The sequence below is a fragment of the Harpia harpyja genome, chromosome 10, assembly GCF_026419915.1.
Source record: "Harpia harpyja isolate bHarHar1 chromosome 10, bHarHar1 primary haplotype, whole genome shotgun sequence".
In the NCBI taxonomy this organism is placed as follows: Eukaryota; Metazoa; Chordata; class Aves; order Accipitriformes; family Accipitridae; genus Harpia; species Harpia harpyja.
This window is the reverse complement of record NC_068949.1, coordinates 31,102,963-31,122,037: the sequence shown is the minus strand read 5'-3', so window position 1 is coordinate 31,122,037 and position 19,075 is coordinate 31,102,963. Positions and strand designations below refer to the sequence as shown.

Below are 19,075 nucleotides of genomic sequence, written 5' to 3'. Positions count from 1 at the left end.
TCCCTTCCCAGGACTCTTTTTTGCTGGGGTAGCAACTAGACCCTGTGGTTAGCTCTGTCTTGCCAGCTTACGCCACCTGCTACAGCTGACCATACAAACCAGCACATCTTTAGGAGAAGGGCTGCCATTTACTCTATGAGCATCTCATAAAAGAGGAGACTCTAGCCACCAAGATGTGCTACTACAGCAGAAAAAGTTGGCAAAATAATCACAGCAAGAGTGAGGCTGAATTTTCCCTTCTCCTTCTGCTATAAAATCTTCAAGAGGAAAAAAAATAAATTAAAAAAGGCTATTGGCCATATTGGCAGGAGAGTCCAGCCCAGGAAGCAAGGACCCTTTGCAGTGCTATGATCATGGCTGAAAGGGCTTACTTACTCCATGGCTGAACAGAGGGCTTGAATGGGAGCAGGGGCACAGATCGGGCACCCACAGAACTGGGGAGGCTCTGGCAGTCCTCACCATCCCGCTTCCAGTCCACAACAATCGACAGCACAAGCTTAGAGAAGTGGTAATACCTGGGCAGGCTGGAGTGGTTCTTCCCAACACAGCCAAGTCTCCCCCAGCCTCTGAGGCTTTACAACCACAGATTATATCTTGGTCATCACATCCGACAGCCTGGAGGGACCTTCTGGTGCTACAGCCACTATGAACGTAGGAGAGATGCTGTAAATCACATGAAGCCCAAGACCATCCCCTCTGCTCCCAGTACAGCAAATCTAAAAAGCTTTTCATTGCAGAGTAGCCTGGGCCATTAATCAGGTAATGTGGAGTAATGGCTGTAATCTTCAACCCATCCACACAAGCCCTCTCTCATCCTCTAGCTGACATGGCACAGGGCCAGTGGGCAGATAAGCAGCTTTGCTAGAGCCCGGCACCAGTTTCATGCTGACTTTTACCCAGAAAGGCTGCAGTTCCCCATTAAATGGGTCCCCAATATCCCTCCAACATCTCCCAAGAGCTCCTCTGGCGCGCCAAGCCACAGCTGCCATGTCTCCCCAGGCACGTGGGTTGTCAACACCAAAGGATGCAAATTGCATATCCTCCCTCCAAGAGGAAGGCAAACAGCAAACTTGGCCATCAAAGGTCTTCTACAGCAGAGCCACACCAGCCACCCCAAACTGCTTATCCCAGTCCTGGAGGGCAGCCTCCTGCCCCCACCCCAAAGCAGAATGTGGTTGCAGCTCCCTGGGACCCTGCCCTGAAGGAGATTTCCAGGAGGAAAGTTGGGAGGTGGCCCCATTTCTAGGGGAGAGCTCTTACTGCTGTAGGCATGTGTGAGGAGGGAGCAGAGACACTGCAAATGGGAAGTGGGGTGGTAACGAGGAGCAGATGTGTAGGTGCTTGGAGCATCCCAGGTGCTACAGAAGTGCTAAGTGTTATTATCATGGCCAGGAAACACTGTGAAAATCCACTGTACTCCACATCCCCTTGCTCTGTGCCTTCTCCAGGATCTGGAGCCAACTCTCCCCATTAGCCTCAGGAAAAGAGGAGACTGGAGCCTGGAGGTGCCTTCAGCTGCAGCCATGCTGGGGACACCGTGGTCAGAGGGACTGTGGAGAAAGGAGAGGAGCACAGAGACACCAAAGCTCAACAGGAGAGTTGGGTCTGGTCCACACATGGCCAAGGAGACTTTACACCCTGACACAGCATGACGCAGTCCCCCAACACATGCAATTCAGTGGCAGCATGGAAAGTTGTTTCCCTATGTGAGGTTCATTTTGCGGCCAGCCTATCCAACGTTACCCATCTCATGAGCTCCTGACCCTGGAGAGTCGTTCCCTTGGGACACCACTGAGCTCATTTCTGCTCCACCCTGCGCCTCCCTCCAGGATGCTCCTGCAGCACTTGGGTCCACAGCCAAGGCTTGCTGGCAGAGTGTGGGGCAGTGCTGAGCCCTCCCCGCTGGCAGGATGCGGTCTGCCAACAAGCCAGTTTGATTTGGAGTGGCTGTGAGAGAGCAAAAATATGGGATACACCACTGAGCCCCTGAGCATCCCTGTTTCTGGCTATAAACCCCCTTCCAAGGAGGGGTCTTTAGAGAGTGGGGCTGAGATGATCCACAAGCCGCAGCTGTCCCCCACCCCCTCCCCGAGAGGAATTGCTCTCACACAAATGAAATGTGTGTAATTAATGGGCAGGGGGCTGGACAGGTCTGAGATGAAAGCGTTTCCTGGACTTGTCCTTCATTTGCATGGTATCAGAAGCTGTTCAGAAGGTGTGACTTTTCCCACAGGGAGCCCTCAGCTCGGTGGCACAATAAAGCCAGGACTTCTTACCCAGAATTAATTAAAGGAGGGGGAGGGGGATGGCAGGGACATGTTTGAAAGCTGAGCCTGATGCAATAAACAAACACCCCAGTCCTTCCCAAGCCAGGGCATACTCAAGGGGGCCCAGGCAAGCCCCAACCCTGCCACAGCATCATGCAGCCCACCCCGCTCGGTGGGCATCCTTCCCCAAGCAGACCTCATAGAAAAGTTGTAAAGTGAGAAAAGGGGTGGGAGTGGAGACAGCATGTGCCAAAAGGTTTGGGGCTTGGTGGATCAAGCCCTGGTACAGCCCCTGCTCGGACCGCAGGGACCCCTTTTCTTGCCACTGTGACTTCTTCCTGCTCGTCCACTGTTTCTCTGCCACAGCCACATTTAACCTGAAAACAGCTCTTCTCCCTGCCTGGTGTTGCCCTGGTGTGTTCACCCTACATTTACTTCTTACCCAGCGTTGGCTGGCTGGACCAGCCGGGCTCCCCAGTCTTGTCTCATGAGGCAGACTCTCCCAAATGTCACTCAGCTCCAGCCTTGTCGCTGTGTCCAGACGGCATCGTGAGGCAAAGTCCTATAAAGGCAGGGACATGCATGCACCACTGCCTGGAGCTCAGGACAGGGCAGTCATCCCTGCACCAACAGCCAGGGCAGTACAGCTCCCCTTCTGCTTTAACTGCCACCTCCCTCCAGCCAGCCGGTGGCAGTGAGGGGACCGCAGGGTGACACTGGGAATGGTGGCTCTAGGGATAGGCACATCCCCATCACAAGGACTTTGCTAGCTCAGAGCAGGGATTTCTGCCCAAAACACCCATGCTAACAGCACGAGTCGCTGGAAGCAAACACCCACCTCCAAAGCCTCCCGTCCCCAGCGCTCTCCTGAGTCCAGCCCTGGCTCAGTGTCCTGCAGTCCCCAGGGCCTTTGGGTGGCTGTGATTCTCAAGCTTGGTCCACACACCTGCTGATGATGAAGGAGGGAAAAATCCCAAATTCCTGGGCTGATGATTGACCATGTGTGTTCAAGCAGCAGCCAGGGATTCTGCATCCCTGGAGAAACAGCAGGTACTACCAGGGACTGTCACCATCTCCCTGCGTGGGTAGTGGAAGCTACCAGCCCTGGAGGACCACATGCTCAGGACCCTGCAGGGCCCAGGTCGTCGGGAAGAGCGTGAGCTGCTCCAGTCATGCCAGGGACTAAGCAGTATCAGTGCGGAGACAGGGTATGAGGAACCGTTAATTAATTCACTTACTCATTAACTAACTAGTAGTGGGCTCTTTAATCTTCCAAGCAAAGGCGAAACAACATTTGCTGGCTGGAAGCTGAAGCTGGACAAATTCGAACAATAAACGAAGCCCCGAGTTGTAGTGCTTCTAGGCAGCATGGCCACCCAAAAGCCCTCTAATGAAAAGGGGCTAATTAACCATGGACTGAGCGAGCTGGGAAAGCAGGGCATCCCTTCCCAGGAGCCAGGCCTGGGTGCCTTTCGCAAAGTCAGGCTGCAGCAGAGCAGATGGCAAGAGTTGGGGATGGTGTGTGGTACACACGATGGTGTGCAAGGACGCAGGGGTGTCCATCCCCAGCTCAAGCACCCAGGGTGCTGGGTGCTCCCTCCTCCAGCCCTTGACTGCACCCCAGGATGGCAGGGATGGGGAACAGCCTTACTAGAGGCTGAGCACCCCATGCCATGCCCTTCCCTGCCATCACTGGCCCTGGGGGACAGGTAACAAGGGGGGAGACGTCTGCTGACCTGCATGGAGCCAGTCCTGCCCCTCTGCTACCCTTACCTGGAGCAGCAACCCAGCACCAATTCACCCAGATTCACAAAGCCATTAGGAAAAGCAATTAGACAAATTAATGAAAGAAAAGCACCCATTAAGGACTATCAAACACCATCTCTGCCTGGGGAAAGGCCAGGAGCCATTCACTTTTAGTTCCGGTAGTCCGGAAACCACAACACGGGCTTGCCCCAGCGCTGTCAGCTCCGGGCTTCTGTGATCCTTGGGTCCCTCCTGGGACAGCCAGGCAAACGCCATCCATGCTGTCCTGCAGCCCAAGAACCATCCGCAACCTCCATGACGTAGCAGCGATACTCAGATGTAGAACACGGCCGAGCACTCAGCCCCTGCGTTTCCCTCTTGAAATTAATGATATATATTGACAGCTCAGCCTAGTCTGCAACATCAGCCAGGGGATGGCTGGTCCTTGCACCCTGCAGACAAGTAACACCCTGAGCACTAAGCGATGTCATAGGGACCCCATGAGGGTAGCAGCACCAGCGGGGCTGGCACCAATGATAGCAAGACTCTCACCTTACTAGGTTGCTCCATTTCTGCAATTTTTTTTTTTAAGCATATTTAACAATTTTATTCTTGCATCTTTCCATACCTGAGATCATTCCGTATCTGAATCCTCCATCAGCTCCTGTGAGCAAGACCCAGCACCTCAGCAGGTCTGAGTATCCACCAAAGGAGGGGACTCAACAGCCCATTTTGCACAGACGCAAAGCTCATCTGGACCAGAGGGGAGCAGATACTGGCTTTCTCTCTTGGAAAGCCTCATCCCATGCTTAAAACTGGCAGTCAAGCCTCCATTGCACTATGTCCCCACCCAGCCTGCAATGCGCCTCTCCCCACAGGGCAAGGAGGTGGCATCTGCCCATTAAACCTGGAATTTGCTGCAAGGACATCCATGATTTCCACAAGACTCATCTGGGTCTAAGATCTCAGGGCATCCTCTCACTTCCTACATCCGTTCCCTTGGGAAGGGGCTCACGCCAAGTGGCAGCCTCAGCACCATCCTGCACCTCACCATCCTCCTTTGCCTCTCTCCAACCTGCCTCTCCAGCCCCAGCCCTTCCCTGAAAAGCATCAGGCTCCGTTAGACTAATACAAGTTTTTAATGCACATATTAAATAAATATTTCAATCATTTCATATTCAATTTGTACACAACCAAAACAAAACAAAAAATCCTTAAGGAAACAAAAAACAAACAATCAAAAAAAGATTGAATGAAAAGTCACCCCTGGTTCTGGCTCCTATCCAGTGTCTTTGTTTGCCCTCCCCGTGAAGAATAATTGCTTTAACCCTTTGGAGAGAGTCGCAGTCCCAGGGCAGCATGTGCAGAGCGGAGCTGGCTGGGGATGTTCACTCAAGAGATTTAATGTTTCCTTTGGTTTTTTTTTTTCTAAATAGAAAATTAGGCTTCTGTCAACACAGAAATTTTGAAAGAAAAACTCTCCTTTCCTAGTTGGACAAGGACAGTGGCATTCCTCATCAAAGAGCAGACCTGGAAGAGACAATTGACAATGGAAGTGCCAACCACAAACTGAATATTACAACAAAACCAGCGCAAAATGGCTCCACAGTAATTTGTAAACCTTTTTTTAATTTTATGGATGAAAATTTCCATCTGTAAAAAAATATAAACAGAAAAAAAAATATCAATTTTTGGTGAGAAGTTCACATTTTCCACATGGAAAAAAAACCAAAAAAAACCAACAAAAAAACCCCCAGTTACCAGCCCGCTCCACAGCAGCCATCACCCACTGCCTCTCCTTAGTAGTTTAAAACAAACCTAATGCCAAAGATGCTCTCATGGGTAAGAGGTACCAAGTCAGTTCAGGACTTTCTCTGGGGTGTCCATGACCCCTGTCCCCTCCTGAGAAAAAATAAGTTGGGAGCTGTGAAGCCAGCAGCGTTTTCAGAAGGATGCAAGTGGCTTCCAGCAACCCCTCGCTCAGCCGAAGAAGTAGGCACATCCAAGGAAGGAAAGCATCCAGCGGTCCTCAACCCGGGTGTTGCAGCCAGCCCCCACAGGCAGTGCCCACACATCACCCAGGCTGCAAAACCCACCCGGGAGGCCTCCAACCACCACTGAAATAAATCCCCTCCCCTTAATTGTTTTCTGACCTCTCCATCTTCTCCAGTAAGCGTTAATTCAGTTCGTTTAAGTAGCACATTGCTCCCAGATTTGGATTTCCTTTTTTTTTGCTTGTTTGTTTTAAACGGTGATTTTTTTTTTCTCCTTTCCCCCTAGAGCTACAAAAAAAAAAAAAATTTACAAAATAAAGCGCGACCCCAAACAGACTAGAACATTTCTAAGTGAAGGGGTTTTCACCCTTCACCAGTCTTTGAACATTTCTTTTAAAGTTGGAGTACAAAAATAGAGCCTCTCTCTTCTTTTTTTTTTTCCTCTTTTTGTTTTTTTGTTTGTTTTTTGGTTTTTTTTGTGGTTTGTTTTTTTTTTAAAAACCAAACAACCCCCCCAAAATTATCAACAACTAGAGCAGGTAATTTTTTTTTTTAATCCTCCCCCCCTCCTTTTTTTTTGTTTTTTTTTGTTTGTTTGTTTGTTTAATACCCATATGGGAAAGTCTCTACATATAGTCCACCAAGCTCAGAGGAGAGTCCTCCAGGAGAGGTCCAGGCAGGGCAGGCAGAGGCAGGCACGTCAAGGCCCTGCCCTGGAGCTGGAGTTTCTAGTCCTTTTACTTCTCCGGTTGAAGGGGTAGTTGAGGAACTCAAAGCGTCTGTGGGGCTCGGTGGTCTGGTGGCCCTTGGGAAGCCTCTTCATGAAATGTACCTCCCGTTGGTGCTGCCGGGTCTTGGAGCCCTTGCGCGGGCGGCCCTTGCGGGTGAAGGCCATGTACCAGCCCTCGTACTTGGCGTTCTGCAGCGCTGTGTAGTTGTTCTCCAGGACGATCTCCGTGAAGACGCAGTCCTTGCCTTTGCCATTGCTCTGAGAAGGGGACAGAGGGGGAGATTTAAGCAATGGGTGCTCAGTCAGAGGGCTGCTTCTCACTACCCTAAGCTGGACTGGCTGATGTGGCAGCACGGTTGCAGTGCTTCTGGGCAGCCAAGGGCTCACTTTTCCCACCTCTTCTCCTACAGGTCAGAATTGCCCCAAATCTGCTTTTCCTTAGAAAGCTGCAGGGAGCAGGCATTGCAGCATGGGCAGACACTGCTCATTGCGGCTCCCATCCCTGGTGTTATGCCAGCACCAGGTTGCAAGCCCCAGTGCAGCTTGTCCCAGCCTTCATTTCCACCACACCTATAAGGGGATTTTTGCCTGCTCCCATCCTGCCCCCATCCATGCCAGGGGCTGGATTCCCTTACCAGCATGACCATAAGCAAACTCTCCATCTCAGTGGCAGTTCACCCACCCACCCTATCACCCCTGGAGTCTTTAATATAGGAGGGGCATCAAGGGGCAGAAGAGGGGATGTGGGGTCCATGGGGATGGTGCCCACAGACACAGGTGACAGGGAGCACAGGGGCAGCTGAAGGCTGTGCTCCTCTCCATTACAGGCAGCAACGGGACCCCAGGGAAAGAGCCACCATGGAAAATCCTCCCAGACAATTGCTGTCCCAGTGGGATTTTGCACACCCAGCCCCCTCCGCCCCCAGGGAGGGAGCATCGAGGGTCTGAGGGAGCGTGACTAACCGGCACTCGGCGGGGCCTGGCCTTGGGGCCAGCCCCACGGAGCATCTTAACATTCCTGGCACTTGTACCATGTAATCAGGGAGAATAGCCCAGCAATCTGCCTATTTGTTCGAGGAGATACAAGGAATGTGCCCCACACGGCACCCGCCCACCTCCCTTGCTCCCCCTCTTCCCTCCTGCCACCCGGGCTGCAGGATGGCCCATGCCTCTGCCGTCCAAAGGGTGCATTGGCTGAGCCCCCGGGACCCCCATCCCACTTCCCCCTCCGCACAGATGGGCTCCGTATTGGGTAAGAGCTCCTCTCCCACCGAGCCCCGCTCAGCACCCACAGCGCATCTCTGGCTCTCCCGTGCCCTTGAGCCCAGCGCCCTACCTTGCCGATCAGCTTCCCCTTCTTGTTCATGCAGATGTAGAAACCTGTGGCTGCCCCCTTGATGCGCACGCGGCTCCCGAAGGTGTCCGTCTCCACGATGAGCTTGGCTGGGGAGAGCAGCAGGAGGAAGAGAGAGGGAGGTCAGGGGGGCTCCGAGACGGGGCATGCACAGGGATGGAGACCCCAGCAATGCCTGACACTGGGCACTGTGGGCACACACTGGGCAGGGAGGTGGCTGGGCCAGAGAGAGCCCTAAAGTCAAGGTACGAGGTTAAGAGCCAGCCTTGGCCCCAGTACCCTGCCACTGTGTCCCTGCATGACCTTGGTCACGTCCCTTTGCCACCCTGAGCCATGCTAGAGGGGGAGTAGCTCTGCCTTGCCCGGCTCCAAGGGGCTCAGCAGTTCAGGTGCCACAGAGACATCCCAGAAGGGAGGCAGGGCAGCGAGCAGGGCACGCACTGGCCAGTGGAGAACAAGCCAGCTGCCCTGCAAACCGAGGCAGGTCTGAGCGAGCCTGCAGGCAGGAAGCAGGCAGGAAGCAGGCAGGAAGCAGGCAGGAAGCAGGCAGGAAGCAGGCAGGAAGCAGGCAGGAAGCAGGCAGGAAGCAGGCAGGAAGCAGGCAGGAAGCAGGCAGGCACCCTCTGGAAGTGCACGGCGTGCTACCAGCTGTCCCCAGCCCAGGGGACACCGCTCCGTGTCTCTGCTGGGCCAGGGCTGCAGCAGGAGCAGTGACTTTGCAGCTGGCAGGGGAGGCATGAAGGGTACAGCCATCCTTTTAATGCCTTTCACCTTTGCACGAGTCGAGAGGGCATATTGATTTGGTCTCAGTTTTTTAATGGAGGCATCGATCGACTTCCGAAGGAGCTATGCAAATCGCCAGGTCGATGTGCTGCCTATAAATAGACCTGTCACCTTCTCTCCCTGCCTCCGCCCTGGGAACCCGAGCCCCGCAGCCCATCCATCCCCAGGGAAGGGGGAAAATGGGGACGGGACATCCTTCTCCTCAGACCTGCAGCTGCTGTCCCCAGAGCCAGCTCCCCTCCCCAGGGCAAGCCCGACAGGAATGGTGGCTACCTGTTTGCACCTTAAAAGGGCTGTGCTGTACCAAACACCAAAGTTTTCCCCATGGCACTGAAAAAGCTGGGACTGTCCCAGCTCACTACCACCACCTCTTGCCCAGCATCAGCCCCTAGTGCCATAAGCACAATTTAGCAAGGTAATTAGAGCACAGCCTGCAAAGCTTCCGAGTCTATAGCCTTATTATGGGAGTAAGCCCATTGATGCCTCATTTCTCCTCTCTGATCTCTGTAAAAGGGCTCCTCGGTTCCTCAGGACTGTGGTCCACCCTGGCTTACACATCTCTACCCCAGGATGCTCAGCCACCAGCAAGCCCCAGCAAGGGCAGCAATGTGGCTCTGGAGCAGGTGGCTTTGCAGGAAGATGCTTTGAATGGCAGAAGGAGGCTGTGGGTACACACGCAAGATAAAGTGAGCCTAGATCACACTCTGGGCTAGGAGCAAACTGCTGCCTCTGTCTCTGCGATGCCCTGATCCTGCATCCCTCACATCACTGGCACTGCTGAGGTCAATGGCACCGAGGGTGGGGACAGCGAGCGGGCAGCACTGCCAGCAGTTGAGTTGAACAATGGAAAGGGCATCACAAAATTCACTGGGGCCGACTGATTTGGTGCTGCTGGGCAAGCCAGGCTCAATGCGCATGCAGGCACCCTGTCCCCACATTCCCTTCTGCCAATGTCACCCTGCGGTATCTCTTGTCCCCAAACTGCCCGTGCCCACAGCCCCCCAGCTGAGCACAGACTGGACTCAGAAACGAGAAGTTTGGGAAGAGCCAACTCCAGGCTGTGCCACCCCAGCACCAATGCCCAGAGCCTGGCACGCACCCAGCATCCCCAAAACCAGCCATGGGAGCCATGGGGCGATCTGCAAATGAAGCGCTGAGACAGTGACCCCCTATTTATCTATATTGGGGAAAGGGGGGGGAATTGATCTCAGAGGCAGTAAAAGGTTTGAGGAGAATTGATTTTTCTCTCTGAGAGATAGAAAGAGCAGGGAGGGAGGGACAGAGGAGGGAGGGAGGGAGTGGGGAGGCCTCGGCCCCAGCGAGCACAAAACCATGCTTTAAAGATGCACATTGCTTCTCTTTCGGCCTTCCCCCCCCCCCCCCCCCCCCCTCAAACGGCAGCTGTGATTTACAGCCACCAGCCGGGTTTGCTGCCCCACACGAGCCCAGCCAGAGTGCTGCTCTGGCCCCACCAACCGCAGAGGATGAGGACAACCTGTCCCCAGGGACCTGCACCCCCAGACCTGTGCAGGCGACCCACAAAGCCCGCAAACCCCAGCCCCGACCAGCAGAAAACCCTGGGTGCAGACAAAATCGGCAAGGAGCTGCACCAGCATCCCCAGCCACTCGCAGGGTTTAGTCAAGGCTGGAGCTGGCGGCAGCTTGCTCGGTGGCAGACACGGTCCAGGAGGGATGAGCCAGGATGCACCGGCTGCCCGCCTTCCCTTAGAATTAAAAAAAGTCAATCAAATATTGACAATTAAGACAGATAACTGAAAACGCCGGACTCGATGTTAAGTCGGCTGTAAAAACGTCAGTGTGGGGAAAGGGGTCATCTGCAAAAATAAATCAACCCCTTTTACACGCCCACCCCCAAAAATGAGATAAAAAAATGCAGAAGGAAGGGCTTGGGGAGGGGGGCTCTTAGCTGCAAAAGTGGATTTCTAAGTAACATTTTGGGGGAGTCCTTTTTTTTTTTCTTTCCCCTTTTTTGAGGAGGGGGAGCTTAACATTTCCAACTCTATTCTTTCACTTAAGTGACAGATTTATCCCAGTAAAATTATGTTTCTTGCTCAAACTTTGAAGGGAAAGTGGCTACGTAAATGCTGAAAAAATGCAGCGAGACACACTTGATCCCCCAACTGGACTGCGAAGAGGAGAAAGTATTCAGGAAATGTTAAAAAAGGTGAAAGTAAGAAGCGTTTTAATAGTTCTTCCAGACATGGGGGCCTCCCTAGAGATTCATATAGAACAATCCTGAACCTCTATTTTAACATTTACAGACTTGCAACTCTTTTAAAACTTTACATCTGAAAAACTGCTTGTTCTCTTTCTGGTTTAGATCAGTCTTCATTTTCTTCCTTAGCTCTTCAAATGCTTAACCTTTTTTTATTACATTTTAATAGAGTTTTTCAAGCCACCACTAGTCCCCTCCTTCTGGCCTTATTTAAACCTAGTCGTTATTTAAATATGCACTAACTGCCTTTTAAATCCAGGCATTATAGGTCTAAAACAAGACAGGATTTTTTGCTTGGGAAATTAGCTAATGCCCTTTCAAGCCGGAGCTGCTCGAAGGATGGGAATAGTTCATTTGGAAGATTAATGCTGGATGTATGGAATACCATATAGATGGAATCTGTGCTTCGCTTGAACTGCTAAAGTCCAGCATGAAATTTTCAGCCAAAGCAAAAGGAAGAAAGAAAAAGAAAAAGAAAAAGAAAAAGAAAAAAACAACAAAACAAAACACAGAAGGGGAGGGAAGAAAAGTGTTTCTACTAATCTCCCCGAGCAGGAAAGGGAAATTGCAGCTAATACCGAAGAAAAACAGTTGTGATTCCTCCATACAACACACACGAATACAGGCACTTCCCTGATCCGGGTGCAGGATCAGGCATCGCGGTGCCAGGACTCGCTGGCCCCGCTGACCCCTGCGCGGCGTTTGACCGTCCCAATGTGTCATTAACACACGCGATCAAAGCATTTGGGCTACGGGTGCCTCCAGCGGAGGGATCGGTCCCCCTGCCCCGGGGCAGGGGAGGTTTTGCGGGGGGGGGGGGGTGTGCCAGGGCCAGGGCGATGGCGATGGCAGAGGGGCCGCGGCGTAGCACAGGCTCTTGCGCTCACAGGGTCCCCCCTGCTTTGTCTCTGGAGATGCTGCAGCACCTCCGCCTGCAGCCAACTGCCTCGCTGACTGTCTGCTTGGGATTTGTTTTGAGAAGGGAGGGACGGGGGGCTACGTCGGGAAAATGCCACTTTGGACAGTTCTAGTTCAGGGAAGGCTTCCAAAGCAGCCATCCTCCCTTACCCCCCCCCCCCCCCCTTTCTTTTTCAACTTTCCTTTCTATTTCTTTTCCAAAAGGAAGTCTCAGAGACTCCCAGCCCCACAAAGAGCTAGGCTGAAATGACTGATGCAGCTCAGCACGCCGCAGCCCAGAGCCCTCTGAGTCAGGTGCAAACCAAGAACGAAGAAAAAAGGAGCAGAGCCCATCCTGCAAGCACCAGTCCCCTTCCTCGGCACGGGGAACCTGCCCTCACCTTGAATCACGCAGCCACTGATCGCTGACCCCTATGTTCTCTCTTTACAAGCCTCCACAAGCCAAATGATTTTAATGATTTCTGGCTAACAAACAGGACGGAAATCATCCATCGCCGTGCTGGGCTGTGAACACCTCCCCAGCTCCCCCTCCCGCCTGTCCCCATCGCGTGTCCTTACCGTGCACATCCCCATCCTCTGCCATCGCATTGATTTTCTTGTTGTCCAAGATCTGCACATGTTTCCCGCTGGTCCGGCTGTACAGCTGGTAGGTACGGACGAGCCGCCGGCTGAGCTGATCCGTCACCAGGCTCTGCTCCCTCACATGCTGTGTAAAATTAGGTGGGGACTGAACAGTTACCTTTAGGAAATTAAAAAATATACGACACACCATTATAATCTCTACTCCTCAGAGGGGCGAATGGGCTGAGCCGAGATTGCCGGCCTCCAGCCGGGCTTTACAGGGAGGCACGGAGCTGGGACCACGGTGGTACCTCCTGTGTCAGCAAAGCCTCCCCGGGACAAGAAGAATTAAGCTCTGGGACACAGCAACCAGAGCCCTTTACAGAGCCGTGCCCACTCCAGACATGCCCTAAGCGGAGAGGTGCAGGTGACTCGGGAGCACAACAGGGCTCGGTGACGCCAGAGGCCTCCCCGGGACTCAGTGGGTCCTGGCTGGCACTGAGGTACCCGAGATGGGCATCGAGGCTGGGAGCTGGAGAGGGTCCAGGAGGGGCATGCAGGATGGCACTGGGCTGCCCCCCCAAGGGGCTGGCACATTTGTCCCACACCTCTCTCACCTCTGCAGGAGCATACTACTGCCCCAGCTGCCCTGGGCACATACCCCAACCACTGCCCCATCAGTTTCAACAGCTGCCTTTCCTCTGGGTCCTGGACTCTTTATTTGCTCCCAAACACCCCACTTATTGAGCTTTTTAAATACAAATTTCCCAGAGAAGGTAGACCTATAAGGTGTAAGAATTATAAGAAAACCGTGCCCCAGCCTGGGTATTTAGTGGCATAAAAACCCGAGGATACTAACATGCTACCCGTGAAAGCACATCCCCCATCCGCAGCCAGCTGTTTGGTGCCAGCAGCGGGGTTGTCCCCAGCCCCGGCACACCAAACCCGTTAGCCCCGGAGCCGGAGCTGAGCCCGTCCCCTCCAGACCCGACACCACTGCTCCTGAGCTTTAAATGATTTTCATGAGCAGCTAAGCCTGCTCCCCCCTCAGCCCCGGCTTGCGAGCGTGCACAGAAGTCTTTTCCCCCCTCGTCTCAAATCCCTCTTTTAAGTCTGGAAAGTTTCGCTGCTCCCTGACATTTATAAAGATGTATTCTGAGCAAATGTTAGGAGATAGCTCCTTTCAACATCAGAAGGCTGGGACTACCCCCCGCCACCCCCACGTCAAATGGGAAGATTTCCTCCCGTCTTAAACAACAACAACAGAAAAACCCAATAAAAGCAAAAGCCACTGCTCTCCCAAAGCTGGCTTTATAGAGATATCTCCCCTTGACAATGTCACCTCTCTCCCTCTGCTTCTGCCTGTGCATGTGTGTTTCCTATAGATGGGTTTTGGATAATGCAGCAGGATTCTCTCCCCGGCTCTGATGAGGGTACCATGTGGAGGAGAGGTCATTAGCCATGCTGCTATTTGGTCTCCATCTCATACTCCAAAATATTACAGCTATGTTTTTATACAACTGCACACTCCCAGCGCTTCATTCCCTTTCTCTTTTCGGCTGGAAACTCAATTTTATTTTTTTTTCCCAAGCTTCCAGGAAAAAAAAAAAAAGGTAGCTTAAAGGGCATTTTAAACATAGCTTCTGCACCTGTGATCTCAGGGGGAAGGGGAGCTTCACCCCAGTTTGAAGGCGCACCGCTCCCAGCGACGCGTGCCTGCTGGTATGCGGGTGTTGCAGAAGCTCTGCCCGGGCTGTTTAATCTATTCATGACACTTCTGTCTCTGGCCATACAAACCAGCGATGCTAAAGTCTGACAGTTTTAAGCTGAATCAAAACCTGCACTGAATCAAAAACCAGTAAGGTTTTGGTGGGGTTTCTTTTCCCTTTTTAATTCCGCCTTACTTTTTGGATGAAGCGGTGTAGGAAAAAAAAAACACAACAAAACAAAAAACCAAAACAAAACCCGGACGAGAGGAACGGGGGTATCCACAGTGCCATTTAGAGGGGGGGGGGGGAACGGGACATAAAGCTACTTAAAAGTAACCCTGCGCAACTCCTTGAAACCCCGGGTACTCCCTGCCTCGCAGCCCGAGCCCTCCGCACCTTATTTTGCAGCCCGGGGGGCTTCCCCCCTCGGCCTCGGCTTTTTACAGCCGGGCGACTTTTGTCTCCTGGGTTTTAAACTGTTCCTCCCTCTCTCCCTCCTTCCCTCCCTCCCGAGCCCGGGGCGCTCGGCGGCTGCTGCGGGGCACCCCCCATCCCCGAGGGGCGAACAAAGCCGGGCGGCCAAGCGGGCACTTACCTGGGCTTGCAGGCAGAGGACGAACAAGTGCATTAACCTGGGAGGGGGGGAGAGAGAAAGCAGGAGAGAGGTGTGAACCGGGGGGCTGCGGGCGCGGGGCGGGAGGGCCGGGGCTGCCGGTACTCACACGTAGCTGAAGAGCGAGGAGCAGGGGTCCATCGCGGCGCCGGTGCGGGGCCGGGAGCCCGGGGCCCGGCGGCGGCGGGGAGCGCCCGGGGGGGCGCGGCGCGGCGCTGCCTCGGCTCCTCGCCTCCTCTCGCCCTGCCGGCACGTCCTCGCCCCGAGGAAAGGAGGGCACAAGCGGCTACAGAGGGGAAAGGCCCCCGCCGGCCCGCCCGCCCGCACGCCCGCCCGCCCAGCCCCCGGGGCGCACGGCCGGCGGCCCCCCGCCGCGGGGCGCCCCCCGCCCCGCTCCGCGGCCCCGCTGCAGCCCCGGGAGGCGGCGAGGCCGGCCCGCAGCCCCGACGGCGGGGGCGGGCGCGGCCGGGGAGGGGGGGGGGGCGGCCGCCGCCGCCCCCGAGGAAAGCCCGGCCGGACCGCCGCTCCCCTCCCCGGCCCGGCGGTACCTGCCGAGGCGGAGGGGGCGGCGGGCCAGGTGCCGCCGAGCTCGGGGCTGGCACTAAGGGCCGGGCTCCGCCGCCAGTCGCCGGCGGGACGCCCTCCCCGCCCCGTGCCTCAGTTTCCCCATCTGTAAAACGGGGTTTAAGGGCTGGGAGGGAGGGAAGCAGGGAGGGAGGGGGCGGCGGGGTCGCGGTTCCCCTGCTGGGGGCTCGCGGCTCCGCGGGCGCGTTGTGGATTGGGAGCGGGCGGGCGAGCCCTCCCGGGACGTGCCAGACATTAAAAGGATTACCGGGGGATGGAGGGGGCCGGAGTTTCGAGAGGGAGCGAGGCTGAGCAAACACCGCAGCCGGGGTGGGGAGCGGGGAGCGGGCAGCGGGATCCCCCCCGCCATCCCGAGCATCCCCGCCGGGCGCTTACCTGGTGGGGCGGGCGGGCGCCCTCAGGGCCGGCGGTGCGGGGCCATGGGGCCGGGCGGCGGCGGCGGGACGGGGCTCAGCCCCGCAGCCCGGGCAGGGCCGCCGAGGGCTGCATTGTTCCGGCGAGCCCCGGCGCTCCCGGCCCCGCCACCTGTTGCGCACCGGGGCGGGGGCTGCGGCGGGGCTGCGGCGGGCGGCCCCCGGGGCCGGTACCTGGCCGGGGCCGGGGCCGGCGCCGCCTGCTCGGCGCTGAGTGACAGCTGCTAATTTGCCGGCCGTGCCCCGCTGCCGGTCCCCGCGCTCCCCGCGCCCTCCTTTATCTTATCAGAGCCCATAATTACAATTGCTATTTTGTTTCCTCGAATCAGCAATCAGCGCTATCTGCCGCCGCTGGAGAGGCAGCTCCTGTCAGCCGGCCTCTGAGTGACAGAGCGGCGGGCCGCACCGCCGCACAGGCACACACGCGCGTGCACGGCCCGCCTGCACACGCACACCGCCGGGCACACGCCTGTGCAGCCCTCCCGCACACACACGTGTGCTTGCACGCAGCCCTGGTGCGCGCACCCACGCAGCCCCCCCCCCCCCCGCACAGACCCTTTCACGCACGCAACAGCTTGCACACCCGTACGGCCTTTCCCGTGCGGCCCCCTCCTTCCCGCTCACACCCCTCGCACGCGCAGCCCCCCTACGCACACGCGACCCTGTACACGCACACTGCGCACCCCCCCAGCACAGACACACGCACTCCTCTCTGCTCACCCCTACCCCAAAAATACCCCCCCCCCCACCTTGCACACGTAGGCACACGCCAGCTGCAGTCACAGGACATTTCTCTCTCTCACACGCGCGCTGACATCCAGCTCGCGCATTTTCCCCCTTTGCTCAGGCACCCAGCAACCCCAGGCACCCGTGCCCCCACACCTCTCCCCACCGCACACTCAGCTTTTCACCCCAAAACGCACCTCCAGGGATGGATCTCCCAGGGGTCTCACCTGGTCTTGCCCAGCATCATCACTGTTAGGGGGTGCTGCAGGCGGGCAAGGGAGCCCGGGCACTGCCCCATCCCTGGGCTGGCCCCACAGGGCTCAAGGAGAAAAACAGCCCCCGCATCAGTATCATCAGACCTAGCACAGCACAGGGCGGGCAACTGCCTTGTTCTGGCAAAAAATTCCCACAAAATCAGCCCCTTATGCATTTTCCTTCCCTTTTTCTTCATGCAAAAGGCCAGAAGGATGTTTCTGAGGGGTTTTCCTACATGTAGAAAGAAGTCTTAGGCCAAGCCTGCGTTTAACTGGAAGTCTTTAGGAGCACCATAGGAATGGGCAGGATGGGTACTGAAGGTGCTCAGCTGCAGCAGGGGCAGGTTTCCAGGGGCAGCACACACTCACACACTCAGCTTGTCGGTTCAGCACATGCTTGGGATGAAAACCCTCCATGTTGAGCTGTGCAAACAGCTGATGTGCCACAGCATGGGTGAGGCAGCTCCCCGTATCCACCTCTCCGGGTTGCCTAAGGAAAACCAGGCAAAACCAGAACAAGCAACACTAGATATTCCCGATGCTCTAAATTCAGACAATCCTTGGTTTTTTATATGTAAAAAATTAAAGGGATTTAGGCACTATTTCCTAGATGTTGGTTTTGCTCACCGGCAGCCACCGCTGCTTTACCTCCAGCAGGCACAGGGTCGGGCCGCACATTATCCTGCACACTGTGTTCAACAGCACCATGTCCAGAACAGCCCAGGCTGCCTTAAACCAGGAGATTTATGGTGTCCCGTACGGGGTCAGAGGCAGCCGTGAGCTGACAGCCCCGCGTGCCCCCTGCCCTCAGCAAACAGGCTCAAGTGCCAGTCATGGCTGTAAAATCAAGCCGGTGCGGGATCACCCAGGGGCGGCCACACTTCGCCTGACAGTGGATGACAGACGATGCTCCTGCCAGCCATCCTCGGGCCCACAGCCAAAGCCTCCACAGCCCCCATCCTACCCCACCTTTGGGCAGGGGAGAGACACGAGCAGGTTGGTGACGGTAGCTGGAGACAGGCAGCATCACAGCTGCTGCGCTCATCCTACCTCTGCTGCTGCCTCGGCTCATGGCCATGATCTGCTTCTTGCAGGGAAGTCGGGTGCCTGCACAGAGGCATTTGCGTCCTTCCCTTGGTGCTTCCCAGCCCACCACGGGGTCACCCATGTTTGCATCAAGAATGACACACACACACACACACACACACACGTTTGTTTTTTAAGTAAAAACCAAACCTTTTTGGAAAGGCTCTCTCCTGTGCAAGGCAGCACAAGGGAAATCAGCCTGCCTATCAGCTCCTTCACAGGCCATCTGAGCTAAGCCCCCTGGTCCACGGGGTGAGGGTCCCCTCCATCCCCAGGCATTGAGGCTAAATAGCTTGTCTGGCTCTCCTGTGGAGCAGAGAAACCCCAGCCCTGCACTCCTGAGACCAGCTGGGCCTCAGGCCAAGCTGCTGTGGAGCTGGTGGAAGAAGTCACCTTCTGGCAGAAAGTTTTGGGGACCTGCTGCATCCCCAGCGCTCCAGGCAGCCGTCAGGCTGTGATCCCTGGAGGAGGCTACCAGCACGGTCCCATCAGGTGCCATCCTGGTGCCCCACTACTCCATTGCCCTGATCTGCAGAACTGGGACCATGTTTAGGCTGGGCACGCACAGGAGCGTGTTTCCCTCAGAAAACAGCTCATGTATTTTGTGTTCTTCAGGGATGTTAAACGTTGCAGATGAAGCATCAAACACCAAGGGTGTGAGCTGCAGCCCTTTCACCCCTTTTCCCATAAAGCTGAGGGTGCTCTGGTGCAGCCGCAGGGCTGCAACACCGAGAAGCAGGAGCCAAGAGAGGAACCAGGACATGGAGATGGCTGTCCCAGCCCAGCTGGGGTCCAGGCTTGCTCTCAAACCTTCCCCGCCTCCACCTCCCCTTTGCACTCCACACAGAGCCTCCTGGCAGCCAGGAACTATGGGGGCAGCTCCTGGAGCAGCCTAGACTGTGGTCTGGCAGTGAGCAGACCAGGAGAGCATTTGAGGAAATGGAGGGGGCAGCAGGCCAGGGACTCTGAGACCCCTTGGGAGGGCACTGCATGTGCTGCCGTACAGCAGAGACTGGAGAGAGTGCAGGGGGTGCCGGGGGGCATCTTCCCCCATTCCCGCGGTGACCCTCAGCACTACACCCCCCGACCAGGGCCACCCC

At 55.7% G+C, this 19,075-nt stretch overlaps 1 protein-coding gene across 2 annotated transcripts; it reads right to left on the bottom strand.

Annotated features, from left to right (window-relative positions):
* Positions 1–6,599: 6,599 nt before the first annotated feature.
* On the bottom strand, positions 6,600–18,050 carry FGF8 (fibroblast growth factor 8). Of its 2 annotated transcripts, none has more exons than XM_052800092.1 (6): positions 15,872–18,050; positions 15,021–15,167; positions 14,894–14,930; positions 12,587–12,767; positions 8,074–8,180; positions 6,600–6,995 (listed from the first exon to the last, which is right to left on the bottom strand). In XM_052800092.1, the coding sequence occupies exons 2-6, from the start codon at positions 15,050–15,052 to the stop codon at positions 6,708–6,710; spliced, it is 645 nt and encodes a 214-aa protein (XP_052656052.1). In that variant the 5' UTR covers positions 15,053–15,167; positions 15,872–18,050; the 3' UTR covers positions 6,600–6,707. The 2 variants fall into 2 exon arrangements, with proteins under 2 accessions (XP_052656052.1, XP_052656053.1); XM_052800093.1 differs by having other exon boundaries at positions 12,587–12,734.
* Between the last annotated feature and the right edge of the window lie 1,025 nt (positions 18,051–19,075).

Bases quoted from the DNA above. Each gene is read 5' to 3' on its own strand.
- FGF8 (XM_052800092.1), bottom strand. From the start codon at position 15,052: ATGGACCCCTGCTCCTCGCTCTTCAGCTACGT. The intron at 14,931-15,020 runs GTGAGTACCGGC...CCCCCCTCCCAG, and splicing joins TCCTCGCTCTTCAGCTACGT to GTTAATGCACTTGTTCGTCC. The intron at 8,181-12,586 runs GTAAGGACACGC...TGCTCTCCCCAG, and splicing joins AGAGGATGGGGATGTGCACG to CCAAGCTCATCGTGGAGACG.